Here is a 27993-nt window from a genome sequence, read left to right as displayed (position 1 = left end):
ATTGCTTTTCCACTAGATCATCAGCTCTAGGAGGGCAGGGACTGGGGATGCCACATCTTCCCCCACCGCACTAGTACAGTAACCTGGATTCCACTGTGTTGAGGTGCTTGTGACCTCAGCTTTCTCACACCCTGAGGTGCAGACAGCCCCGGAGCCCAGGCGGACCCGGCTCTGCCCCAGCCCTTACCACCCACGGGGTGACTCACCTGCAGCCTCTGCTGTTCCGAGTCCCGCTCCAGGACAGAGGCTTGCAGGAACAGGGCTACCTCCTGCAGACTGCTGACGCTGGCCTTGCTCTGGGCCAGGGACAGCGCCAGGTCCTGGGCCTTCTCCCTCCACTCGATCTCCCTGGCCTCCGTCTGCCTCAGGGCCACCTGTAGTCGCTCCAGCTCCCGCTGCAGCCTGGGCCCTGAGGAATCAAGTGTGGAAGACGGCTCCTCCCTTGGGGAGGCCGTGTGGCTGGGGGGCGAGTCCTCCAGACCCTTCCTTGGCTGGGCCTCCCTCAGCTCCAGGATCTCCTCTTCCTTTTGGGCTAGAGCCCACCGTAGCTCCCTCAGGCTCTCACGAAGGCCCCTCGTCTCTTCCTCTTCTCTCTCGTGCCTCGGCTCCTGCTTCTCTTGGGTCGCATCCTCTCGGCCCTGCTGGGCCAGAGGCTTCTCCAGCAGCTGTCCCTGCCTCCTCCGGTGTCTCAGCTCTTCATCCCTTTGGGCAAGTGCCTCCTGGAGCTGCCGCACGGCCTCCTGGTGTCGGAGGTCCTGGTCCTCGATCTCACCTTCCCGCTTCCTCAGGGCCTCCTCCAGCTGCCGGGCTCGTGCCTGGCAGGAGTCCAGGGCAGCCTGCAAGGTGGCCGTGCTGGCCTCCAGGCTGCGGCTCAGCTCCGCCTGCCCAAGGAGATGCTGCTCTTTCTCCTGCAGGGCGGCCTGAGCCTTGCTGAGGGCCTCCTGCAGAGCCTCAGCCTGGCCCCAGGCAGCCTCCTCCCGACACTGGGAGGACTGGCCATCTGCCCGTAGGGCCTCCAGCTCCCGGTCCCGTTCCTGGAGCATCACCTCTGCCTGCAGCCAGCTGTCCCGCAGGGTCCTGGCCTCCGCCGCATGCTCCTGGGCCCGCTCGGCGCACTGCTGCTGGAGGGCCAGCAGAGCCTTCTCCTGCTCCCGAGACTCAGCCCTTAGGTCACCCAGCACCTCCTCCAGGGCCTGGACCCGCTGTCCCTCCACCGCCAGCTCTTGCTGGAGCCTCCGCGCGTGTTCCTTGTGGTCCTCAAGCTCAGCCTGGCACTCCTTCAGTGTGGCGCGGGTCTGCTCCAGAGCTCGCTGCAGTGAGCCTGCCTGTTCCTTCGCGTTCCCCTCCTGGCCCTGGGCCTGCTGCTGCTGCTGCAGGGCCTCGAGCTCCCGGGCACTCCGGGCCAGCGCCCTCTGGGCCTCGTCCAGCTGGCCCTGAAGTGCCTGCTCTTTCAGCTGCCCCTGCTCCCTGGCTTCCTGCAGGTGCCGCTGCAGGACCACTACCTCCTGCTCCCGCTGGGTCAGGAGTAGGCTGGTCTCACCCACCTTCCTGTGTAGGCCCTGCAGCTGCTGCTCCAGCTGGTCCTTGCGCTCCTGAAGTTCCTGGACACGCTCCTGCTGGCATTCCAACTCCTTCTCCTTATCACGCAGAATCAGCTTCATGTGCTCCAGGCTCCCTCGCTGAGCTTTACTCTGGCCCTTCCCTTCCTCTGCCCGCTCCTGCATCAGCTGCCTCTGAGAGGCCAGCTCCCGGCCTCGTTCTCTCAGGGACAGCTTGATTTGCTCCAGGTCCTCCTCCAGGATCTTGGTCTGCAGGGTCCTCTGATCTTCCAGGACCTGAATCCTTTCCTTCAGCAGCACCATCTCCTGCTCCCTCCTCTCCAGGTCCTGGGTCAGATGCTCTTTCTGTCTCTGCAGCTCCTTGACCTGGTCTTGCTGGGACGTCACCTCCTGGTCCTTCTCCTGGAGCTCTCTTGCCAGGAGGGTGCTCTGGTTCTCCAGCTCCTGGATCTGGCTGCCCTGCACCTGCAGCTCCTGGCTCCTTTCCTCCAGGTCCAGTGTAAGGTGGGCCAGAGCCACCCTCTGCATTTCCCTCTGGCCCTCCAGCTCCTCGATCGCCTTTTGCTGGCATTCCACTTTGTGATGGTTTTCCTCTAGCTCCAGGGCCAGGCGTTCCATTGTAACCAGCTGCTTCTTCAGGTCCTGAATCTGTCCTTTCTGGGACTCAATCACTTGGGCCTTCTTCTCAAGTTCCAGAAGCTGATGCTCCAAGACGTTCCTCTGTGCCTCCTGGTCCTTCTCAAGCTCCTTGATCTGCTCCCTCTGCAGAGTCAGCTTCTGCTCTTGCTCCTGGACGGCCGTGGGCAGATGCTCTAGAACAGACCTACCCTCCTCCAGCTCCCGAAGCTGTTCTCGCTGCACATCCACCTCTTGGGTCCTCTTCTTCAGGTCCAGAGACAGCACTTCCAAAGCAGCCTTTTGCATTTCCCGTTGCTTCTCCAGCGCCTGGATTTTTCCCTGCAGAGTCTCCACCTCCTCTTCTCTTTCAGACAGGGTCTGGGCCAGGCGAGCCAGATTCTCCTGCAAAGCCTTCCCCTGGGCCACCTTCAGCTTGCCCTGCTCCTGCAGGGCCTGGGCTCGCTCGCGCTCACTCTCCACCTCCTTGTTTTTCAGTTTCAGTGCTGAGCGCGCAGTTCTCAGGTCTTCCTCCAGGACCCCGGCAGCGCTTGCCTGAGCCCTGGCTTCTGCCACAGATGCTTGGAGATGTTCCACCTGGGCAGTCAGGTTCTCCTTGGCTGCCTGCAGTAACTCTCGCTCATTCTGGAAAACAAGATGCAAAACCACCTTAAACTATACTTCCCTGAAACTGTCACTCCAACACCGGCCCTTCCTTTCCTTCCTCTGTGGCACCAGCATTGCCAAGGATTTGGGCAAAAGGAACTGGGTGTTCCACTTAGGCTGATCCTGTACAAGAACATCCCTACCACACCCCCGGGCTCTGCTATGCTCAGCGGGGAAAACCTGGTGCAAATGAGTCATCCCAGACGCTAGTCCTTCAGGGCAAGGGATGAAAATCTCAACCTCAATTCAGAAAAAGTAATTAAAGGAGGATTCACTAGGGTCTTAACAATGGCCCTCAGGGATGTGGGGAGAGCCAGAGAAACAGAGACACTGCTGAAGGAAGCCGGGCACTACATATGGATGGGGTACGACCGTGGGCCAGGATGGGCTCGATCCTGGGCCCTGAGGGACTACTCCTGAAGCAACCCCTCCCTCAAACCAGAAACACCTTACCTGGGCTTCTATTCCCTGGAGCTCTGCTTGCCGTAGGCGACTCTGGAAGGATGTCACAGTTTCACGTAGCTCCGTCAGCTCAGACTCTAGGGAGTTCTGTTTTCCTTCCCACTTGGATTTCTCTTTGGGAAGAGAGGTAGTGGAGGAAGAACCATGATTGGAGGAAAAGAGGGATGTAGAGGCAGATGGACGATGGGGAATAGAATCAAAGGAGGAAAAGGCCAAGAAGGAGAGAATTACATCCCGTTTCATAGAGGCATCACCCATCTGCCAGCTGCTCCTGTCTGTCTAGGCTCCCTGCTGCTTCCAGACTCGTGTCTGCATCTGCTGCCCAGCTCCAGCAGTGCCTGACAATCATCCCAACACTTCCCATCCCGATCACACAGATTCTCAACCTTGGATTCAGACAGACAGGGTTGAGCTAGATGATGTTGGAGGTCCTTTCCAGTCCCTAATTCTATGATTTTGCAGAGGTTCCTAGAGACCAGGGTTGCTCTGCTGGGTGCCCTCCATTTCTGCAAAATGCACCGGAACCCAACTGTATGTGTGTGGCTCTCAGGGAGCTGTTCGGGATACTTTTAAGACCCAGACCCACTCCCCACGTTGTCTTCTTCCCTTCTACAGTTGAGCCTTGAGTTGCAAGACCCTCCCCTCTCCTTTCCTTTCCTAGTAGTCACCACCCTTCCTAGCCCTTGGCTGTGGCACAGATAGTTTCTCCCCAGAATCCCCCCTCTTCCTATCTCCCAAACAAGCCCATAATCCTTCTGCTGTCAAAGGTTAATCATTTGAGAACACAGTTGGAGATAAAATAAGTAACACTGATAAATGATGAAAGACATAGAATTTTACAGTGTTCTTATAGACCTGACCTTAGGTTGCCAGTTTTTAAATCTTCACAGAAAAAACAGAAGCCTAGCTAGCAACTTCCCTCAGTTCACGAAATCTGTTCCTCCTAATCCCTTCTTCCAGGATGGCTCTCAAAGGCCAAGCAAAGTACAAAAAATACTTCACGGGGGTCATCGCCCCTTTGGAGACGTCTCTAGGTAAATCTCACAGTTGTGGGTAAGCAGTAAGGAGTGGCTCCCAGGCCTGATCCCACCCCTCTGGGCTTCCTGCCTTTCCTCTTTCTTCTCCCCCAAACCCACCCCTGCCTTAAGCTTCTCACCTTCCTGGTTCTGGGAGAGCTGTCTCTGCAGAGCCTGCAACTCTGTGTGGATCTGGTTCTTCTCAGCCTCTGTATCAGTGAGACGCTGTTCCAGCTTCCGGGCCTGATCCCTCAGATCATCCTGGGAAAGAAAGGGTGTGGAACTCAAGTTCCTCATCTTCCACAAAGCCGCCCCAGTCCAGGGCCCGAGCCCTCTCTTCCCTCAGCCTCTGTCAGGGTCTGCCATCATGGACCTACTCTCAGATTGCTGGGTTATTTACCTCTGAACTCATGTGCATTTGGCTCCTGGAAGGGATGACAGGCTCTGTCTGCTCCAACTGGATGGAGCCTAGGTTCCCCTTCTGACTCGTCTGTCTTTGAAACAGAACTCCTGCTGAAGTCTTAGCCCAGGGTCACCTCTCCTCTCCCCAAACTCGTACTTCAAAGCTTAGCTCAAAGGTCACTGCTTCCCTCCTTCTGACCCTCCCAATTGTCCCTTCCTCCTATTATTATCATGTACATCTGTTATTGATCCAATTATTTCTATCAGTTCTGCTTTATCTTAGGATGCAGTCTGGTTGCTCAGCCCTGTCACAAGCCTTCTTGAGGGTAGAGACCAGGTCTTTCTCCTTTTTGTATCCCCAGCTCAGAGTGGCTGGCATATAGGTGACACTCAATTTTTACTGACTGAGGGGTTCACTGTGAGGTGGAATTTGGGGGACATTTAGTTCAGTCTTAGGCCTAGAATGTTTCTATAAACGGCAACCTCAAATCTCAGTGATCCCCAATTTGTCAGGTTTTTCTTGGAGGTCTTGGCACCAAGAACAATTCATGGCTGAGAGGAAAATGATGCAAAACAGTATCACAGATCTATACAGAGTATCAACGGTTTACAGGGCTCACTCGAGTCCCTCACTCATTTATTCCTCACAGCCCTGTGAGGCAGGCACGATTTGCCCTACTTTACTAGTGAAACCAAGGCCCAGGAAGCCAAATGCTTCATTCACAGTTGCCGGGTAGTAAGTGATAGAGGTGGAACTCATCCCAACTTTACGTCAGAAATAAAACAGGTCAAAGTGCTTCACAAGTCTTTTTCGGCGTAGGTGAAGAGCCTGAGGAAGGAGAACAGAGACACATACCCGGGCCCGCTGCGTCTTCCACAGGTCTTGGTGAAGCTCCTGGAGGGCAGATGCCACTGCCTCGGCTGAGAGAGCCGTCTGGAGGGGCCATCTCTTAAAGAGGATCCTAGCTCCATTCTGGTCTGAAAAAATGAGTAAACACCTCCTGACCTGGCTGCACTATGAAAAGAAACAGCCATACCTCCCAGACCTGGCCTTGGCCTTCCCACCCATCCCTCTTCTCCTCAAAGAACCCCTTCTCAGCAGTTTGTTCATCATGCCCTGTCTGCATACCTACGTGCCAGGCACTGTGATGTGCACTAGAAAATGCTAGCTATCATTTGTTAGGCATTTAATAAGTGCCAGGAACTGTGTGAACGATTTTATTTGTCATCTCATTAACTCCTTAAAAATATCCCAAGAGGTAAGTACTTTTTCTAAAAAAAATTAATTTATTCATTTTTGGCTGCGTTGGGTCTTCGTTGCTGTGCTCGGGCTTTCTCTAGTTGCGGATGGAAGGGGCTGCTCTTCGTTGCAGTGTGCGGGCTTCTCATTGTGGTGGCTTCTCTTGTTGCGGAGCACGGGCTCTAGGCGCGTGGGCTTCAGTAGTTGTGGCACACGGGCTCAGTAGTTGTGGCTCGCAGGCTCCAGAGCACAGGCTCAGTAGTTGTGGCGCACGGGCTTAGTTGCTCCGCGGCATGTGGGATCTTCCTGGACCAGGGATCGAACCCGTGTCCCCTGCATTGGCAGGTGGATTCTTAACCACTGCGCCACCAGGGAAGTCCCAGTAAGTACTTTTAACACCCTCATTTTATAGTTGAGAAAATCAAATTCAAAGAGGAGAGGTGACTTGCCCAAGGACACACATCTAGCAAATGGCCGAGCTGGGGTTCAAACTCCGATTGAATTAATCCCAGAGTCTGTGGCCTTGGCCTTGATGAGTATTGCCTAAGGAACTGCATTCCCTTTCCTTCTCCCCTGGGAGCTAGGCCTGGCTTTGACCAAAGGACTGAGTTCCTGGGTGGCTGCCTCACCTGGCTCAGGGCCCCAGAGGGAGGAAGCCGAGTCTCCCCCACCACTCAGCTCAAGCCCACTCTCATAAGGAGACCCCAGGGCCTGCTGCAAGACAGAACAGAGGCTGGCCAGCTGGACCTGGGCCTGGTGCCCAGGCTGCTGTCCCACTGACAGGGCCTCCAGCTGGCTCTCCGTGTTGCGCAGTCGCAGCTGTAGTTGGGCTGCCTTGGTTTCCTGGGTCCACAAGGAAGCTCGTAGCTGCTGTTCTGTTACTCGAGCTGCCTCTAGCTCCTCCAGCAGCTGTGCTTCCTGGGCCAGAAAGTCAGCCTCCTTTTCCTTCACCTCCTGCTTCAGTAATTCCACCTGCCAGAGAGGAAGTATGGTCACTCTGAGCAGGGAATTGATAGCCTCTCCCCAGACCCTCCCGGGCCTGACCCCACTCAATCCCTGTGCAAACCTTGACTGGGGCTGGGAGGATTTCAGTAGGCTCAGCTCTCCAGCAGGAAGGGAGGGCTCTGGAATGAGTGTAACCCTAGGTCTGACCTACATGCCCACCTACAGACTCCTGACACATGGGCCTGGCCTATGCAAATGGGCTTTGGCCCTGGTCCCCCTGGCAACTATGCCAGCTCCCTGCTATGATTAGAAATCTGCCTGAAACGCTGACACTGAGCCTAAAAAGACCAGTCACGATAATAATGGCTACCATTTATTGAATGCTTAGTGTGTTCCTGACACTTTATATATTCCTATAATGATTAAGAATTATCATCCTTGTTTTATGGTTGAATAAAGTGATGTTTGCACAACCAGGAAGCTGTAGAGCTGGGAGTCACACCCAGGACCGTCTAACAAGCAGACCTGGGTCCTCATCTGCCGCAGTCTACGTCTAGCTCTTACTCCCTCATTATTCTCCTCCCGGTTCCATCTTTCCTCTGTGCACAAGGTCTGGGGTCCTGCTGTGAGCAGACCGAGTCCCTGGAAGCAAGAGGCTGCCACTGACCCAATCTGGAGTAATACTTGTTCCCCCTGCTGTGTCTTGCCAGGCAGACCAGGCACACTTGGCAGTGGCTGGGCTTGAACCAGGCCTGCGTGAGCTCTGCCCCTCTGGGCACTGTGTTCTGGGCCATCAGGTTCCCCACAGGGTCCGTTCTCAACTCTGGGTCAGGTTCCCAAGCCCCACCCAGCCCGGTCCTGGCTTCCCCCTCCTGCCGGGGCTGCTGAGGTCCCAGCGTGACTGAGCAATCACCTGCCGACTCCAGAAGCAGGTTTCCACCAAGGAAGAGGGCTCTTAGTGGGGTGGGAAATACCTGGGCGCTGAGCTCTTTCTGCCCTGCCTGGGCCTCCTGCATGTCCTGGCGCAAGGAGCTCAGCTCTTGCTGTCGAACAGAGTCAGCCTCTTGTAAAACAAGGAGTCTCTGTTCCTTTTCTGCCAGCGACAGAGTCAGGCTAAAAAGAGAGGGTTCAGAGGGCTGGGCCATTCTCTCAGGGAATGAAGAACCAGCTTCTCATCTGACTGTTCTAACACAGCATTAATAATTAATAGCAACAGTGATGATAATGATTCCAGTATAACAATAAAAGCCTCCATATACTGAGCACCTACTGAGTGCTCCTAGGTCCTTCATGCATATAATATTTCATTTCAACTTCACAGTTTCTTCTTCTCTGGCAAATTCCAGAAATATCTATACAATACCTCAAATTCAACATGTCCAATTCCTCCCAGCCCCTCTGCACCTCCCCTCACACCAGCCACCCCTACTATGTTCCCCAGCGCGCTGAATGGTACCTCCATTCACCCTGAGAAGTCTTGACCACATCACAGCATCCTCCCCTCATCCCACCTGAGTCCACTCTAAGACTACAAATAACTGATTCCAACTCCCCTAACACCCCTTAAACCCCTTCCCTCCTCCCCTTCCCTCCGACCCTACCTCGGTTCAGCTTTGGTTCTCTTAATCTGGACAACTGTACCAGTCTCCTACCTTGTCTTCCTGCCTCTAGTTTCATCAACAAAAGGATTTCTCCCTCCTCAGACTCCAGGTAACATAATCTGCAATACTTTCCTTTGGGGGTTATTTGATTAACGTCTTCCCCACAAAACTATAAATTCTACTGTGGCAGAGACTCTATTGTCTTAATATATCCCCAACCCCTGGCATAGTGTCTGGTGCGTGCTACGTGTTCTCTAAACATCTGCTAAATGAATGAAGCATGAGCTTTGGAGACAAGGACCATGCCCTCTCCACACAGCTACCTGTACAACCCAGAGCTGGAGACTGAGAGGTTAGGTGACCTGAGCAAACTGTCAACCTCACAGTGACCCCTGGATCCAGACAGGCAAAAGCCAACTCCATGGCCTGTCTAGCCTACCTGGCTTTCTCTCTCTCCAGCTCCTCCTGAATTCGGCTACACTCCTGGGCCTCTCTCAGCTTCTCCTGAACCTCCTGGTCCACCAGCCTCTGGGAGTCTTCCTTGGAAACCAGCTGAGACTTCAAGTCCTCCACCTGCAAAGTCAAGGGCATGAGGACCAAGGGCAGGAAGGTTGGTGGGAGGATGCTTCTCACCTAGGGCTTTAGGGTCCTTCAAGGTTTACCAGAGTCACCAGCCCATTTTCAAAGCTCTGGAGGTTCTGCCAACCCTTACATGCTGTTCTTAACTACCTCCCTCTGCCAGTACCATTCAGCCTAGTCCCCTGTCTCCCCAGCCTCACATATGCTGTATAGAGGCAGGCACAAACAAAAACCTTGGCTGAATGTAACTCTGTCCAAAGGCCAAGTGATGAGCAAGTGACTGTACTTTTTTTTAAATAAACAATCTGAACATCATCTGATATAGGATTTTGAGAAGGAAAAGCAATCTGGTATAAAAATACTGGATCTATGGGGAGGCTGGGTCTGTGGGGCTGCCAAGAAAATATGAGGTCTGTGGTCCCCACTGAGAGAGGTTACTAACTACCCCAGGGATCTGGGAGGCACATGCGCAGCTCTGAGCACCCTTCCCTTTTCCACTCAGTACTGGGGCTTCCCCTCCCCCTCCCAGGCGCAGGCAGCCAAGGTTTCCCCGTCCTGCCACGGGGAGTGGGAGAGCCTGGCTGTGCTGGGGAAGGGTGCTGGGCTGGGAGAGAGGGGCAGGGACCTGCTTCTGCAGGTCTATCTTATCCTGCAGCAGGGTGCCGCCCTCTTCCTGGAGGGCAGCAAGGCTGTCTCTGTGCTGCTGGGCTGCCTGCTCCAGCTCCCGCTGCGCCTCCTGGAGCTGGGTCTGCAGCATCCCAGTGGTCTCCTGCAAAGGGAGAAGACAGCAGGGAGTAGAAGGAAGCTTCCTGGGTCTTGAAATCCATGTTACAGAAATCCGTGTTGTATAAATACTGGTTTTTTGCTTGTGTTGCCAAAAGCTGAGGCAGGGCCCAGCTATCCATGTTTTTTCCATGATACCCTGTCACCTCAAGTCCTCACCTCCTATTCCCTCTCCTCCTTCCCCAAGTGCACTGCTCACCCAGGCTTTCTCGGCCACGGTCCCTTACCCAGACCACTGCAGCAGCCTCCTGCTGGGTGTCCCTACTTCCACTTCATGCCACCATGCCCACATGCAAGCAGGCAAACACAAACACACACAAAATTCTCCCCTCAGCAGCTAAAGTATTTTTTAAATATATATGTAATAAGTCATGTCCCACTCTGCTTTTTAAATACCATCCAACATGTTCCCACTGCCCTTAGAACAAAGTCCAAGGTTCTACCACGGCTGACAAAGGGCTCCTGCCCCCAAGCTTATCATGCTGCCTCCTGTCTGTCCTGAACTGTCCCAGGCCCTTTCTGCCTGTCCTAGGCCCTTATGATAGCTATTTCCTCTGCCTAAACTGTTCTTCAAGTGGCTGGCTTCTTTTCTTTTCCTTTTAATGATTTTATTGAGACTCAGTTCACAGACCCTACAATTTACTCATTTAAAGCATACAATTCAATGGTTTTAGTATATTCACAGAGTTGTGCAACTGTCACCATGATCATTTTTTACCATTTTCATCACCTCCAGAAAGAAATCCTGTACCCTCCCCATCCCCCATCCTCACTCCCAACTACTCATCTACTTTCTGTCTGTGTAGATTTGCCTGTTTTGGATATTTCCTACAAGTGGAATCATACACTGTGTGGCTTCTTGTAACTGGCTTCTTTCACTTAGCATAATGCCTTCAAGGTTCATCCTTATTGTTCTGTGGGTCTGGCTCTTCTACCTTAATGGCTCAGCTCAAATGTCATTTTCTCAGTGAGGCCCTCCATGACCACCTTGTCCAAAGAGGCCTCCTTTGAATCACTCTCAATTACATCATCTTATTTATTTCCTTTACAGCCCTTGTCACAACCTGTAATTATCTCACTTATTCTGTGTCTGCTTTGCCACTAGAACTCCATGACTGTCATGTTCACCGTTGTGCCACACCTTTCTGTGGGTCAAATGTCAGCACCTAGCCAGGACCCGGTGCAAAGAAGTGCCAAAGAGCAGGTCAATGTGAATGAATAAATCAATGCTGCCTCTTCTTCCTTGCCCAGAACCACCCTCCATACCTGCTCCTTTAACTTCTGAACCTTCATGTCCTGCCTCAGCCGCTCCAGTTGTTGGCTGGCATCTGCCAGCTCCTTCTGGGTCTGCAGCAATGTCTCCAGGAGGGACACCCTCTCCTTCTCTGTTTCAAGCTGCATCTGTGGAGGGGCAGGAGGGCGAGGGCTTGTTGGGTTAGGGGTCACCATGCTCATCCACTAGGCCACAAGCACACGCCAGCTGCTCTAGGGCTCTTCTAGCAAATGGGGTGGGGGCTGAGGGCGAAGGAAGGTCTGGACCCACTGACTGAGAGCCAGGAAGTACGAAGATTGCTGCTGGTTTGCAAGCTGACAGGATGTGGTAAACAACAGCCCTCCCCCAGGAAGTAGGACATACCGCCAGGCCGTGCAGCTAACGGTACCGATCACCTGCTCATGGGGAGCAGAGCGGGAAGCTACATCCTCTTCTGGAAGCCCCTGCAGCACCACCCTCGGGAGTGGGAAAGGAAGTGGTCCAAGGTAGGGGGATCACAGGGTGGACGTGCAGCCCAGCCTCCCAGCTGCCCACCTGGCACAGGGCGCTCTCGGCCTCGGCCTGTTCTTCTGCCCTCTGTGTCCGCATGGCCTCCGTTTCTGCCTGCTGTTCCCTCAGCCTCGTTTCCAGCTCCATTTTCTCCCTCTCCAGGCTCTCCAGAGCCTTGTCCAGTTCCTGCTGGTGCCAGGAGCGCTCTCTCTCCTGGTCGCACGAAGGAAGCACCGTTAGAGGTGAGGGGGTGAGGAGAGGAGGCAGAAGGAGAACCGGGTTAGGGCAAGAAGCCTACTGCCCACCAGCTGTGTGACCTCGGTGCCTCACGTGACAAGCCTGCTTCCTCATCTGCGAGGTGAGGCTAATCATCCTGCCTTGCCCATCTTGCCAAATTTTATGAGGATCAAATGAGATTTATTAAAAAAAAAAATCAAATGATATAATACATGGAAAAGTGTTTTCTAAAGCACAACTGTCCCTCATATAAGCTACAAATATCTGCTATTTTAAAGCAAGCACATCATGGTTGGTGGTTGTAACAGCGAACTGAGGTGGCGGACTTGCTCTCTGCTGTCCACCCTCCCCTGCTCAGGGTGACAGGGTTAGCCTCCCAGAAAGCCAGGCCGAGCCTGTCTCCTGTACGATACAAGAGCGCTAGGATGGGGCATCCCGGTCCTCCCAGAGGTCCATCAGTGACCGACACCTTCCCTGATCTCCTAGACGAATCCAGCCCCTCTACTAGGATCTCAGGGTGGTGGTGAAGGGCACTGGAGCCAGGCTGCCTAGGTTACAGTCTTTACCCCAGTACTACTAGTGTGACCTCAGTTCATTTCTATCGCATCTCTGTGCCTCAGTTTCCTCATCTATAAAAACGGGGACAGGGAATTCCCTGGCGGTCCAGTGGTTAGAACTCTGCGTTTTTCACTGCTGAGGGCGCAGGTTTGGTCCCTGGTCCGGGAACTAAGATCCCGCAAGCTGCACGGTGTGGTCTAAATAAATAAATAAATATTGTGTAAAAAATAATAATAAAATTTAAAAAATTCTTTTAACAAATGAGGATAACAACAGGTTCCTCATAGGGTTGTTCTCACGAGTGAAGTCGTGTAAAGAGCTTTAAGTGGTGCTGAGCACCCAGAAAGCATTCAGTAGACAATAGCTATCATCATCTTCATCACCTTTCCTTTAAAATGTTTGTAAGTCTGTAGTTATCCACATTTAGCGGGAAGGCCTCTAGTGTTTCACCCCTTTCCAACATCGTCTTGTGCACTCTCCCCTCACTCGCTACACTCTGGCTGCACTGGCCTCCTTTCAGGTCCTGGAGGACACCACACACCTCCATTCCTTAAGGCCTTGACTCATGCTTTCCTTCTACTTGGACTGCTCTTCCCACCCCACCGTCACTCATGGCTTAAATGACACTTCCTCATAGATGCCTTCCCAGACCATACGCTCAAAATGGTCCCCCTTTGTTCTTCTTCTTCTATCACCCAGTTCTTTTTCTTCATAGAACTTCCATCATCAGTTACTCATTTATGTATTAATTTATTTAATACCTATCTTCCCCCAAGACTTGAAGCTCCATCAGGAGAACCATGTCTACTTTGCTCTCTGCTGTATCCTCAACGCCCAGCATCGTGCCTGGCAGACAGTAAGAACTCAGCATTGCTTGAATGAATCACATTTCAGCTACTGGACTATTAAGATGCTTAAGAACAGTCATCTATAATACCACAGTTACAGAACAGCTATGAATATCAAATCATACACTCTGGTTCAAAAAGCCAACTGTAAGAATATGGGAAAGATGAATTTAATAGTAGTTAAGTGTTAAAAAAAACAAAACAAAACTGACCCATTTGCTCAATATGAGTTAGAAGTGAGTTATGGCTACCAGAAGAGCTAATTCTGTGATGTCCAGGAAGTAGCAGTCAAGCGTTGCTGCCTAGTTTGTGGATCAGAATACTCTGCACACTGGTTCATGAGTGACGTGTATCATGTCTAGAGGAAAGCAACCATGCTGGTGAGGTGTTTCAAGCAAGTCTAAGGCTGATTTGTTTCAGGTAATAGATTTTGGCTCAACTTAAGGAATAATTTTCTAATAACTAGATCTATCTAAAAATAAATGGGCATTCCAATGGACGGAATACAACAGAAGCTAAGCAACCCTTGGAAGGGATATTGTAGAAGTGGACATAGCATAAATGCTAAGAAATGGTTAATCCCTGCTCTACCACTTCTCAGCCAGGTAACCCTGAGTGACTTCTCTAAGTCTCAGTTTCCTCACTAGGTGGTTGTGTAGGCTATCTGAAATAACGTGACTAGCATTCAGCATGGTACCTGGCATGGGAAAGTGCTCAGTAAGTAAGTATCCACTATCACTGCTATTAAAGGGGATTCAGACACTAGATGGAAGAATGGAGAATATAACCCCTAAGAGTTTTTCTAATTGGTAGGATTCCAGGACAAGGCAGGCACTGTTAAAACTAACAGACTGTCTGGGAATTCCCTGGCGGTCCAGTGGTTAGGACTCCGCCAAGGGCCTGGGTTCAATCCCTGGTCAGGGAACTAGGATCCTGCATGCTGTGTGGTGTGGCCAAAAAACAAAAAACTAACAGACTCTCAAGAGTTATGAGGGCTTTCAACCCTTTCAATCAGTAGGGAGATCATAAAGTCAGACAATCAGAAGTCAGAAGGATTATCTGACTGAGAAGAAAAGAAAAGATGGAGAGACTTTCCCATGATTCAGGTGTGGCCATGAGATGGTTAGTCCTTCACGGATACCAAGTCTACATCAGGTGGTAACACATCATTCAGAAGTTTTATAGCTTCTTTTACTTGTAGGGTTTTTGGTGGGTGGTATGCCTGATTCTTGCTGGGAAACTGAACTGCCTCTGGACACTGGTCATTCAATAAATATTTTGAAGTACCTACTATAATCTAGGCACATAATTCTAAAAAGAGGCAAACTTCTGGCTACCATCTTGCCAACAAGTCTGCCTTGTAATAACTATCAAACCACAAATACACACAAGGCACAAGTCAACTTTCATTTCCAGAAATCTGACAAACAAGCTCTCTGAACCCTCCACCTGTAAAAGGGCAAAACAAACTAACAAACAAACAAAAAAATGCCAATTTAACTATTAAGTATATATTTTAATGTATCACTGAGCCAGCAGGAAAATAATGAAAATTTCATTGGAGCCAAAATCAAAGCAAGACTTGTGATTTAAAGAGGTAAATGAGCACAGAACAGGCTTTCCACTGGAGGTATTTACTATACGTAATAACCTTGAAATTCATTTTCTGGCTATGTGGGCAAAGAAAACAGAAAACAAAGGGTGGGGAGCCTGACAGGAGATTCCCACAAAGGGCTATCTGGGGTCAGGAAACTATGGCATGTGGGCCAAACCTGGCCCCGTGAGCTAAGAGTGGTTTTTATGTTTTTAATGGTTGATAAGAAGTCAAAAGAAGAATAAGACTTTGTAACATGTGAAAATTATATGAAATTCAGTTTCAGTGTCCATACATAAAGTTTTATTGGAACACAGCCATGCTCATTTACATACATGTCATTTACAGCTGCTTTTGCACTAGAGGGGCAGAGAAGAGTGAGTGTGACAGAGACTGTATGGTCTGCAAGGCCCAGTGTGGCTCTTCAGAAAAACACCCACCCATCCCTCGGCTACAGTCCTCAGTAAATGGATAAACCTGAGAGAGGGAGAAAAGGGGAAGAAAAAGGGAGAGAGAAAAAGTGGGGGAGAGAGAAAACAAAACACTGTATAGAAGGGAATAGCAAGAAAATTTGTTTTAACCTTCACAAAGGGTTTTATATATATATATATATATATATATATATATATATATATATCACTTGAGAATTCATAACCATAAGCTGGTCTTCATGTGGGTTCAGGGCCTGAATGTGGCCCAAAAACTTTAAACAGAAATTGTACTTTAAGGTGGTCCTGGGATGCTAGTCCTTCAGCTTCCTCAGAGAAGCAAAAGCAAATCTCTGAGGAAAATCTCCTTTGCCTCAGGCCTAAAAGGATTCCCACAGAAAAATTTCCAGAGAACATGAGTTCAGAGTCAGGAATCAAAAAACACATAGGGGCCAAGGTCATCAGTGAGAGCCAAGGGAAACAACATATAACAGAGATCCAAAAAGATTTTAGGTGTTGGAATTATTAGACAGCATAAAAGTATGTTTCACGTGTTTAAAGAATAAAAGAGGGGACTGCAAATATAAATTAGGGAGAAGACACTAAAAAATGACCAAGAAGATTTGAAAAAATAACCAAACAGAATGTTGAGAAATAAAATATTTAATACATAAAATTTAAAACTTGGTGAATAGACTATAAAGCAGATTAGACACAGTTGAAAAGGGAAATTAGTGAATAGAAGAGGGATCTGAAAAAACACCACCCAGAATACAGTGTAGAAAAAGTACACATGGAAAATGTAAGAGAGAAAGTTAAGATACCTGAAGGTTACACCAAGTTCTAACATACAATTAATTAGAGGCTTCTCAATACCAACAGCGGAATAATCAGTGTGCTGACAGAAAATAATGGTTACCTTAGAATTTGTACCTGAATTTTATACCCAGTGAAACTGTCTTTCAAGAATAAAAGTGAGAGGGATAAATTAGGAGTTTGGGATTAACATATATACCTACTATATATAAAAGAGATAACAAAGACCTATTATATAGCACAGGAAACTATACTCAATACTTTGTAATAACCTATACAGGAAAAGAATCTGCAAAAAAAATAGACATAATATATATGTATAACTGAATCACTTTGCTGTACACCTGAAACTAACACAACATTGTAAATCAACTATACTTCAATAAAAAATAAAATTAAAAAAAGGAAAAAGCTATAAAAAAGAATAAAAGTAAAATAGACATTTTCAGACAATTAACTACCAACATACCCTCACCAAAGGAAATTCTACTTCAAGGAAAACAAATCCAAATAGAAAGCCTGACACGCAAGGAGGAATGGTGAGCAAAAAAACCCTCGTAAAATTTTCAGTGTATCTAAACAATTATTGACTGTATAAAATAATCAAAATACATAATATATGGTGTTAACAACTAGTAATAACTAAACACAATGACTAATACAGTTGATAGGCTGGAAGGAGTGAATGCAGGTAAAATGTTCTCTGGTTCTTGTGTCATTCAGGAAAAGGGTAAATATACTGATTAACTTGAGATTTTATTAAGTATGTATTTAAAAATATTAAAGAACAATGAAAAGAATAAAAAATAGAGTACATATCATCCAAAGTAGTAGAGAGAAAAAAAGAGGTGAGAAAAGAATACAATTTAATAATCTGATATAACCCTCTAAAAGAAGTTAAGAAAGGTGAATTCCCCTCCCCAAAAGGTGTAAAAAGGTAAGACAAATAGCATAAGATGGTGGAAATAAATCCAAATATGCCTATAATCACAATAAAAGCAAATGGACTAAATTAAATAATTAAAAGACAAAAGAAACACTGTTCTGAATTGGGCACGAATAGGTCCAAGGCTCTGCTCCCTTTACACCCTGGGCCAGTTTATCAATCCTAAATCCCAGGATCCACTCTTAAGTCTCTATACATACAGAAACAACAACAACAATAACACCTAACACAAATACAGAGCTTACTGTATACCAGGAACTATTATTAGTGTTTTCCATATATTAACTCATTTACTAGCTAGAAGCTGGACTTTGCACCATGGTGACCAACCAGGCTAGTCCTGTTCAGATTTCACTTTTATAAGCAGGAATGTCTGCTGCTGTCTGTCTCTCCCATCCCCCAGCCACAACTACCACCTACCCATTTCTCCTGGAGCCGGTTCACCTCCTCCTCATGGGCTGACTTCAGCTGCCGCAGGGCAGCCTGCTCCTCTTGCTCAGCCTGGGCCAGCTGTCTGGCTGCCGCATCCCGTGCCTGCTCTGCCCGGCTCCGTTCAGCGTCCAGTTCCAGCTGCAGGCACCTCACTTCCCCTAAGGTGCCAGGCACAGGGTCTTGTCTCTGAGCCTCTGCCCTCCATCTTTCACCCCTCTCCCCAGACCTCATGAGGAACTCCCATCTCAGAGGCCCTGGGCCTGGCTCTAATAGCTTCCCACTGTCTTCCTAGCTTTCAACATCCCTGTGGAATGAAGTGTGCCCATCCCAGTTGGGTTCTCACCTTGGATTACTTCCTTGGCTTGAGTGACGGTTTGGATCTGGACCTCCAGCTGCCCCTTGGTGACCTCTATCAGAGAATTTTGTTGCTGGGCCTCAAACAGACTGCTCTCCAGTAGCTCCTTGCATGAGCTGTCAGGTTCAGGAATCGGGAGAGTTCTTACCCATCAAGCCCCTTCCTTAAGAGGAACTGGGTTCTAACTACTGGTCACCGAGAGAATTTGGGGGCGGGGGGGCAATTACAAATTCATAACTCATTTAGGCCCCATATACTTTGGGCAAGGAACTTAGGTTGGCTCCCCCTTGCCTTGCAAAGCTCTCTCTGCCCTTGGCAGAACCGGGTCTGGACCCTACCTGAGCCCCAGCAGTTGTTCAGAGAGGTCCTGCCGGTCCCGCTCCACAGCCTGCAGCCGCACCTCGAGAGCCGCCTTTTCCCGCGCTAGAGCCTCCTTCTCCTGGACTTCCCGGGCAAGCGCCTCTTCCTGTCGCTTTGCCTCCTGATGCAGCTGCTCCACCTGAGCTAAGGTTGCCTCCTGCTGGTGATGTGCCTGAGGGGAAGAACTGATGGGACAAAGAGCGAGGCAGGATCCCCCCAGGGCTGCTATCACCAGATGAGGGCCATGGGCTCCTCAGATTCTGGACCCAGCTCTGTGAGCCTTGAGCACTGCCCACTCACACCAAGTACCATTTATCTATTCCCCTGATCAACCCACAGAGTCCCCAGCCCAGGAAACATGCTCTCCTTTGAGCAATACCCTGTGCTATGGCTGCAAGAGATCTACCTCTAAGGAGCTTTTAGTCTTAAGGAGAGGTAAGACACACACATAATACCAGGAAGAAAGTGATCAGTGCCCTGAGAAAAAGGCTCTGAGAAGGGAGATTATGTATAATTACTAGGGCAATGAGAAGCTTGGTAGAGAAGAAAGATGACCTTTGAGTTGGGGCACTGGTTCAGAAACAACTCACTGAGCCCCTTGCTATGTGTTACACACTGGACTAAAAGCTGGAGTTATAAAAACAAGTAAGACATAGTCTGGCCTTCAAGGGGCTTTTGGTCTAATGGTGGAGACACATAAAAACAGATAATTATAATATAGTATGAAGGGTGTGGTGGTTGAATAAACACGATGTATTATCAGAAAACACAGGAGAGGCATCTAATTCAAACTGATGGATGTGAAGCAATGGAGAATCAGTGAAGGATTCCTCTAGGAATTCTTTTAAAAAAACTGGAAGACATACCCTAAACCAGTAACACTGGTCATTTCTAGGAAGTGAGATTTTCCCTTCCTGAATCATTTCTGTAGTGTTTTCATTTTTTACAGTGAGCATGTATGTACAATGAGCATGTACAGCGAGCATCCTTAATGGGACGGTAGCAGTTCTGTCTTCTCACCTCGCTTAGCTTCTCTTGAATTTCTTCCTTCTCGTCTTGCATTTCCCTGAGATCTGCCTGCAGCTCAGCCCTGGTCTCCTCCGCTTTCTGCAGCTGAGTCTCCAGGTGGGTGTTCTTTTCCCACAGGGCTTCCCTGTTCCTCTCGGCCTCTGTCAGGCCCACCTGCAAAGTGTTTCTTGCCTGCTCTGCTGCTTCCATCCTGCCGCACACAGACTGGTTCTCCTGTTCTAACTACTGGCCAAAAAGGGAAGGACATCAAAGACAAAGGGTTACGGTTTAGAGATGAAGTGCTGAGACAGAAATCCAAGTGAGATATGAATCTGTTCTCCACAGATGAACACAGGAGTGCTTACGAGAGAGGAGGACTATGCACACATTTGGTCTGGGGTCTTTACTCCAGGTACTAGATGGGTTGATGCTGGGGACAGAGAGAAAAAAGGCAAAATCCTGCTCTTAAAGAGTTCAGAATAAGGGAACATACAACATTTCTGGGGCTCAAGGGAATGGGGTAGTGAAGAGACGTGTTAAATCTGTAACCTCTAGAGAAAATTCTGAGACTTGGGCTCTTCAACAGATCCTTTTCTGTGATTGCTGTTATCTCATACAACAGGATTAAAACCCAGTCTTCCTTCCAGAGGACATGGGCCTAGCCCTGATGATTTTACCCTAAAGCCCAAAGGTAGTTCTGCTGTAGATGTGGGAGGGGTCTATTTTTAATGGCTGAGCCCGGGCCTTGTAATCTTTGCTCTCCTTTGCGCTCTAAATGTTCCTTTTGCTCATTCCAGGACTACATTTGGGAGCTGATCTGTCTTGGGCTGATCCATTTAAGAACTATTCCTTGTTACAGGCATCAGCTTTGTCTATCTCTCCCTTACCCTCGGTCAGGGCCCAGCCCTACCCTGTGGATCAGAGAAATCTTTGCTCACCTGGAGAAGCTGCTGGTTCAGCCCAACTTTATCTAAGGCCAAAGCCTCATTTAAGGCACTGAGTTTGACAGCTGCAGCCCGAAGATCAGCTACCTCAGTCTTCAGGCTGTTCTCAGAACTCGACAGCTCCACAATAGACTGTTCTGCCTAAAAGCAGAGAGTTAAAAGAGTTTCATTTTCCAGTTTTCCTGCAACAGTGAACAGCTCACATCCCCAACATCTGCTGCTTTCCTTGTACAGAGATCAGTTAACACTTCATTCCTTCCCTTACATCCTGAACAACTTTTCCCTTCATTTATTCATTCACTTACCCATTCATTCGTTGAAGAGTAAGAGAGGAACTCACATTACAGAGGCACAGACATCAGGATGTATAAACAACTACAACTGTGATGACACCATAGCCAATGTAAGCACAAAGTGCTCTGGGAACTCAAAGAAAGCATTAATTCAATTTGAGAGAATCAAAAATGCTTGGTAGAAGAGTCGACAGTTAAGTTGGGTATTGAGAGATGAGGAACAGTTTGTGGTTAAAAGGGGAGGAAAGAAGCAGTCCAGGCAAAGGGAAAAGTACATACAAAGTATTAAAATCACAAAAGAACGGGTAAAACTGAGAATGCAATTAGTGCTATGTGGCAGGAATGAAGGTATATGAGGCGTTAGGACAGGGATCTGGAGTGAAGAGGAGGCTAGGAACAGTTTGGGGCAGGTGGCAGAGGGCTTTGAATGTGGTACCAAGGAGCTGGGAAGCCAATGAATGGTTTTAGGAAGGAGACTGACATGACCAGATTTACACTTTAGAAAACCATTCTAATTCCAGTACAGAGAGTCTGTTTGGAAGGACAGAACCCAAAAGCAGAAACTAGGCATTGAGGCAAGAAACAGGAAGGGCCATGACTTGCAGGATGAAGGAGGAGGCAGGCTGCGCGCCTTTTTCCTGGAGACACAACTTTCCAAGCCGCCCGCCCCACCCAGCCAGTGAGGGGGAGGCCCACGCACCCTCGCCAGTGCAGCGGTCACTTCTGTCTGCTCTTGTCTCAGCAACTCCCCTTCCAGGCGACTGGACTCCAGGGCTTCCCGAAGGGTGATCAGTTCACTGAGTGACTCTGACTGTTTGGCTTCCAGGCCCGCCAGCGTCTCCTGACTAAGATGGGAAACAGAAGGGGGCTAGAGGAAATCTCAGGGAGTGGCCACACCCCAAAAGATAACAGGAATGTAATTGCTTTTGCGATGCAAAAGAATGAAGGCGGTCTCTAAAAACTGATAAGGAGAGGTCTCCAAGACACATAACATGAAAAAAGCAAGGCGCAGAACAGTATATGTGGTGCACTATCTTTTATGCAAGAAATTGGGGGAAATAAGGATATATGCATATATTGCATAAAGCAGCACTAGATATATTAATAAGAAATTAATTTAAATGGTTACAAACAGGAGGAAGGAATATGGGATGAATGAAGCAGAGGGAAGTAGTACTTTCTCTTTGCATACCTTTTAAAATAGTTTTGACTTCTGAATCATGTAAATATTAATAAGTGTATTATCGAGTCACACAAATTAAATTTAAAAACATAAAACTATCTTTGTGGATTGTCTCTCCTTTTCCTTAGTAGAGGGGAGACCACTCCTTGTGCAAGTCACGATCCTTAGAGCAGTCATTCAAGATTCCATTATTCGTGCCTATTAGGCAGAAGGAGCTAGGGAAGCAGTGAGGAGGGGATGCATCAAAGATGAAGAAGACACAGGGACTTTCCTGGTGGTCCAGTGGTAAAGAATCCACCTTCTAATGCAGGGGACGTGGGTTCGGTCCCTGGTCACGGAACTAAGATCCCACATGCCATGGGTCAACTAAGCCCGTGCGCCACAACTACTGAGCCTGCGTGCCTCAACTAGAGAGCCCGTGTGCCACAAACTATAGAGCCCACGTGCTCTGGAGCCTGTGTGCCACAACTGGAGGGAGAAAACCTGCACACCACAACTAAAGAGAAGCCGGGGCGCCACAACAAAAGATCCCGCATGCTGCAATGAAGATCCCGCATGCCGCAACTAAGACATGATGCAGCCAAAAATAAAATAAATTAATTAATTAAAAAAAACCCCACAAACCTCTGCTCATTAAAAAAAAAAAAAAAAAGAAGATACAGCCCCTGCTACCAGGTACTGAAGACCTATCATATGCCAGGCTCTGTGCTGGCATTTTGCAAAACACTGCTTTAATCTCCCCGAAGACCCTTCAAGGGAAATAGTATCAGCCCCATTTTACAAATAATCTGTCCAAGTGGCAGAGCCATAATTTAAAGCAAGCTTCTGCCCAGCTCTAAAGTCCTTGCTTTTCCTATGACATCGTATCGGGGAATTTACAAATGAGCTGGGTCCCTTTACTCTGGAATTCCCTTCCTTGACCAGCTCATTTCCCATTACTTCCCAGGATCAGTCCTACCCTTTGGCCAGCCCGGCCTCCTCTGAACATGCCATGACCGTTCCTGACTCCTTTTCTTTGCTAATCTGTTCCTTTAGCCCTTGTCCCACTCTCTACCAATCAAAATATGTCAAGGCCCAGCTCAACGGCTACCCTCTCCTCCATGAAGCTTTCAATAATTAACTGTTACTCCTATTCTCCCAGAGGACCTAGCTTGAAGCTCTTTTTTAGCTCAGACTTCATCTGGCCACGGTTTACTTGTCTGACTTCCCCATTACACTGCAAACTGCTTGAGATCAGAGCCTGTGTCTTATTTATTTCTGTACCCCCCACGGGGCATCGGCCCTTCTGGGTGTTCAGCAATGCTTGGATGAACTTTCTGTTTTCATCCTTCTGCAAAGGACGGAGCAGTAAGCTAATCTGAACCCCCCCCCCCCACCCCGAACACCAGGTTTCGATTTACTCCACTTTCTAAGAGGGGGGAGGGCGTGGGGGGGGGAGGGGCTGTCACAAGCACGCACAGGCGCTGCCGTTCCCGGACGGCCAGGTGCAGCTCCTCCTGCTGCTCCTCCTTCTCGCCCTGAGCAGAGTCGCCCTGCAGCTGCAGCTCCATGTTTGTCCTCCGCAGTCGCCACGCCTCCTGCTCCAGCACCTCCAGCTGCTGCTGCAGCTCCCCCCTGGTCTTCTGCAGGAGCTCTCGCTCCCTGGAAGGAGACCAGACATGAGCAGAAACCCTGGAACCTAAAAGCCCTCCTGGAAGCAGACAGCACAGGGTCAAAGGAGAGAGGTTTATGTTTCCTTTAAATATCTCATCTTTCCTTTTGAGCAGGAAACTGTTTTCTTATCATCACAAAGACCCAAAACTGAGTGAGCAGGAACCAGCAGAACACAAAGCAAGGCAGCCCTGAGCAGCTCTGGGTCTAGGGAAGAACAGGGTCAGCCAACCAAACACATGGGCTGGGCGGGGACTGAGCCCGGGAGGAAGGGGGGGATGAACAGCCCCCGCTCACCTGCTGAGAGAGTCCACCTCCCCCTGCAGGTCCACAGTCTGCCCTGCCAGGGTGTCCCGCTCCCCGGTGAGCTGCTGTAGCCGCTGTCTCAGGGCCTCGCCCTCTTCCTCCCACTGATGATGCTGGTGCTGCAAGGAGCTCACAGCTTCCTGGCAGCCTGACAGCTGCTGCCTTAGGTCCTGCGGAGGGAGAGTAGCAGAGGTGAGGTGGTGAACAAGAGCGCAGGGCAGAGGAGGGATGTCACAAGCCTGAAGGTAGGGCTGGGCGAGGGGGTTGGGGGCTGGTGCAACAAAGGGAAGCTAAGAAAAGAGATGAGACCAGTCGAGGAGACAGAGCATCAGAGATGACTGGGTTCTGTGGCTCCCAGAGTGTCAGAGTCCATCATTTTCAAACGTAAAATGGTGGGGGTGGTAAGCGTGGCTGGGACCCTTAGAATTGGGGAACGCTTACCCACACTCCCCTGGGGCTCCACTTTGCACAGTGCTGTGTAAAGACTGCGTCAAAGTGGAGCGTGCCAGTGGCACGGAGAGTGTGCCTGCTCCCCACGAGCACAACCGGGCAGACACACAGATTCTAATGGGCACTTCGGGGTGCTGACAAAACACCTTGTGACTGGTCAACGTAGCAAAAGGGGCAGTCTGGGCTAGGAGGGTAGCTGGGGCCCAAGTCAGTTTAGACACCCATCCCTGTGGCTGAGGAGGAGTGCTGGGGTTCTCACCTGCACAGCCTGGCGTCTCTGAGTCAGCACTGAACGCACCAGAGAAAGAGCCTTGTCTGGCTGCTGCGAATCGAACTGGGAGGAGAAGCCACTAGGGTCCAACTCCAAGGAGCTCTCATGACCAGAGCCTTGGGCCACATTGTCCTCTTCTTCTACCATGGCCTGAAATCCAACACAGCAGGGTCACCATCCTACTGACCGAGGCCTAGAATCCATGGAGAGGACTACCATGCCAGCCTGGACAAACCTGATGTTTCCTCTCTCAGGTCCTCTCCCTGGGGGCTGGGAGGAGGGTATCTTAAGAGCAAAAAAGGTTGGTTCCTTCAACTCCTCAAACCAACTCTTCCCCTTCGGTCACCCAAACCTAGAATGAGCAACAAGACTAGCACCCCTTGAACACTCAAGGAATAAATGAAGGAAGAAGAGGTTGCTGAGGTAGCAAAGGCCAGAATCCAGCCGCTGCCTGAGAACTGCAGCTAGCAGTAAGAAAGAGGGCGTTTCAGCAGGCAGTGCCAACACACAAAAGCTTAGCTACTCCTTAGGGTTCCAGTCTTCAAATATACTCAGACAATTCCTCCCCACAAGACCCTAAGTCCAGACTCCTCTAGGTGCACCTGAGAGGACGGGGAGGTCTGGGGAGGGTGAGGCTGGACCGGTTACTGTGAACCGGAGGCTTACCAGTACCTGGGTTATGTCCTTGATCATTTGCTGTAAAGACAGTTTCTCCTCTTGGGCATTCCTACTTAGAGATGCCTCGTGTTCCATTAATTCTGCGTGATTTGCCTCCTGGACAGGGAACCAAATAGAGCCTATGAGCCAAACTCTCAGAAGAGAATTTATCATTCCAGGCCCCAAATTAACCAGAGTCTCATTCTGTCTATTCTGTCAACCCCACGTTTCCCCTGACCACATGTGTATGCTAACACTGTCCCAGGATTCTGAAGACAATGTGATGTGGTGATTAAGAATTCAGATTAAGGGATTAAGAGCTCCAAATTAGACTGCCTAGATAAGAGTTCTTGCTCTATCACTTACTAGCTTGGTAACCTTAGGCAACTCCTTCTTTGAGCTTCCTTCTCTTTAAAATAGGAATAAGGGACTTCCCTGGTGGTGCAGTGGTTAAGAATCCGCCTGCCAATGCAGGGGACACGGGTTCGAGCCCTGGTCTGGAAAGATCCCACATGCCGTGGAGCAACTAAGCCCATGCGCCACAACTACTGAAGCCCACGCACCTAGACCCTGTGCTCCGCAACAAGAGAAGCCACCGCAATGAGAAGCCCGTGCACCACAACGAAGAGTAGCCCCCACTCTTTGCAACTAGAGAAAGCCCTTGCACAGCAACGAAGACCCAACGCAGCCAAAAATTTTTTTTAAAAAAGGAAAAACTTAAAAAATAAAATAAAATAGGAATAATTAACAGCAACTACTTCATAGATTTGTTTTGAGGCTTGAATGAAAAAACTGCATGTAAATTACTCAACACAGTGTCTGTCACAAAGCAAATGTTCATTAAATGTGAGCTATCATTGGATGAAGGATGGCTGCTGTCTCTGAACAGCAAATTGGCACTTGAGACTTAAGGCCAGAGGAACCTCTAGCCCCAAGGCCAGCAATAAATTTGAATTCTCAAAATGTCCCCTCCTCCTTCCTACCTTATTGTGCTAGTGAAGGCTTAAAGACGCAGATTTACAGCTATGTTTTTTTTTTTTTGGCCTATACAAAATTTGAACCAACATTTGTAAATTGAGAGATTTGTCTGAGCTGAGAAATTCATAAAAATTCATAAAAATCTGAATTTCTGGCTTCTCTCAAAAAGTTAACATATGGGCCACACCAGCCCCCATCCCTACATGGCAACAATTTACTGAAGTTGAATAGTGGATGCCTCCTCCAGATGGGACATATATTCTTCAGGGTCCTGCAGTCCTCACTGCTCCTCATTGTTTCCTTACTATTGAGATCAAGTGTTCCCTGTTACACTGAAAACTAAATGTGACAGCACTGGAAAATCAGAATCCTTACAGCTGAACACACTTCATTCATTTATATTACTTGGGCCCTGCGGACATATGAATTTGCAAATTCCTGAACAAAAAGAAACCAAAAAGGCATAAACATGTCTAGCTCCCAGCTGATCCTAGCTTGGATGAGAAGACTAGGGATACGTATGTGGATAGGGGTGCAGGATTTGCCTAAAATCAGAGATCTGAAAATTCCTAGAGATGAAAGGAAACGTGCAATCAAGCCAGAGGTTCTAACGTCCAACCTTAGAGAATCCCTTTGATAACATCCCTGGCAGATGTTAAGCCAGTGACACAAACCTCACTCCTTCACAAGACACACTGTTCAACTACCGAGCAGCTCTAGCTGCTCTACCACCCTGTAACTTCCAGTCACTCGCAGTGATTGTGCCCCCCTGGCAAACATTAAACAAGCCAACTGTCTTCCCTGGTGTCAGTCCTTCAGTTACGTGAAGGCAGCCATCATGTCTTCCACAAGCCCTCCTTTTCCAGGCTAACCACATTCATACTCCTCAGGCGTTTCCCGTGTGACTAGGTTTTGAATCTCTCCAGACATCCCCCCCTCCTACTTGGCTAGTGTGCCTCTTCATGTGTGTCCCACTCTCTTGGAGGAGGACACACTGCATGCATGCACTGCTATAGTTTCCCTAGGAATATAGTAGGGATAGTAGACAGCTAATGTTTATTAAATGGATAAATGAATGAGTTAATTAATTTTCAGATTCAACCAAAATTAATTTTTTAGCTTTAGGAGATTTCATCAAGGAACATTTAACTGGTATCCTGCACTCTCTGTCCATAAAGGACAGGAATCTACAGGCCCACTCCCAACTCTCCCAGAACAAAGGATCACGTACCAGGATCTCCATCGTCTCTCTCAGAGCCTTTACCATCTTTTCATAATCTTCATTTTGCTTCTGAGACTGGGTCAGTAGAGCAGAGAGCTCGGTCACCCTGAAGAGAAGAGCATAGCACAGTTACCTGGGCACCCACTGATGTGGACAGAGCTATGCAGCACACCCCAACCCAGGCCAGACACCCCCACTGCCACCCCCCCAGAGTCCCTTGGGTGCCCCCAGCCCCTGCACTCCCTGAATACATGATGCTATAGCCTTGAACTCGGGGAGGGGGAGCCAAAAGCCACTCAGACGCATGCAGGGATTTACCACATCTCAAGACTGGAACACGTGTTTGGGGGCCCGAGAGCTGAAGGAAAGCCCTGGACCAGGCCCTTCCAGACCCCGCTTGATCTTGAAGTCAAGCACCCTGAAGCCAACAAGAACATCAGAATTGCCACATGGGATAGTCCCAAGGTCCCTCAAGCCCAAGGTTCTAACTCTGATAGAGAAAAAGGAGGGGCGAATTGGGAAAGATTATGGTCAACTTCCCTGATACTAACTTCAAAGTTCAGGGAAATCACCAGGTATCTTTATCACCTAACACCATATCCTGGAGCTCAGTACCTGGTGTTATATAGGTAGCTAAATACATATTTCTTGAATGAAGTTATCAAGGAGCTCAATTTTTTATTTCAAAGTCTTCCTAATTTTATTCTGTATCATCTTTAAGAGCTTTAACTCACTGTATTGTCATTCATTTAGTTATTGTATGATTCAACAAACATTTACTAAGTGTCTACTATATCGCAGGTGAAGTGCAAAGCACTAGAACACAA

At 49.0% G+C, this 27993-nt stretch overlaps 1 protein-coding gene across 12 annotated transcripts in view; it reads right to left on the bottom strand.

Moving 5' to 3' along the window:
• The window catches only part of CEP250 (centrosomal protein 250), a 55670-nt gene that overhangs the window by 14155 nt on the left and 13522 nt on the right, over positions 1 to 27993 (bottom strand). For 6 of the 12 annotated variants that reach the window (XR_009005337.1, XR_009005338.1, XM_057528671.1 and 3 more), the window contains 21 exons: positions 27176 to 27272; positions 24976 to 25083; positions 24298 to 24459; positions 23580 to 23758; positions 23091 to 23273; positions 21150 to 21294; positions 20151 to 20297; positions 19225 to 19455; positions 18183 to 18376; positions 17833 to 17960; positions 17478 to 17647; positions 11676 to 11843; positions 11135 to 11269; positions 9711 to 9854; positions 8946 to 9079; positions 7880 to 8018; positions 6590 to 6932; positions 5577 to 5698; positions 4459 to 4579; positions 3294 to 3415; positions 207 to 2819 (listed from right to left, as the gene is read on the bottom strand). Coding sequence is in view for 10 of the 12 variants with exons in the window: in XM_057528671.1 (XP_057384654.1) it covers positions 207 to 2819; positions 3294 to 3415; positions 4459 to 4579; positions 5577 to 5698; positions 6590 to 6932; positions 7880 to 8018; positions 8946 to 9079; positions 9711 to 9854; positions 11135 to 11269; positions 11676 to 11843; positions 17478 to 17647; positions 17833 to 17960; positions 18183 to 18376; positions 19225 to 19455; positions 20151 to 20297; positions 21150 to 21294; positions 23091 to 23273; positions 23580 to 23758; positions 24298 to 24459; positions 24976 to 25083; positions 27176 to 27272 (5785 nt within the window). In the remaining 2 variants the exon portion in view is untranslated. Of the gene's footprint in view, positions 1 to 206; positions 2820 to 3293; positions 3416 to 4458; positions 4580 to 5576; positions 5699 to 6589; positions 6933 to 7879; positions 8019 to 8945; positions 9080 to 9710; positions 9855 to 11134; positions 11270 to 11675; positions 11844 to 17477; positions 17648 to 17832; positions 17961 to 18182; positions 18377 to 19224; positions 19459 to 19577; positions 19643 to 20150; positions 20298 to 21149; positions 21295 to 23090; positions 23274 to 23579; positions 23759 to 24297; positions 24460 to 24544; positions 24660 to 24975; positions 25084 to 27175; positions 27273 to 27484; positions 27571 to 27993 lie in introns of those variants that run through there. The other 6 variants (XM_057528673.1, XM_007193219.2, XM_057528674.1 and 3 more) reach the window with 6 other exon arrangements.

The sequence above is a fragment of the Balaenoptera acutorostrata genome, chromosome 15 (genome assembly GCF_949987535.1).
Source record: "Balaenoptera acutorostrata chromosome 15, mBalAcu1.1, whole genome shotgun sequence".
In the NCBI taxonomy this organism is placed as follows: domain Eukaryota; kingdom Metazoa; phylum Chordata; class Mammalia; order Artiodactyla; family Balaenopteridae; genus Balaenoptera; species Balaenoptera acutorostrata.
The sequence above is the reverse complement of the archived record's forward strand: the minus strand, read 5'-3'. Positions and strand labels throughout refer to the sequence as shown.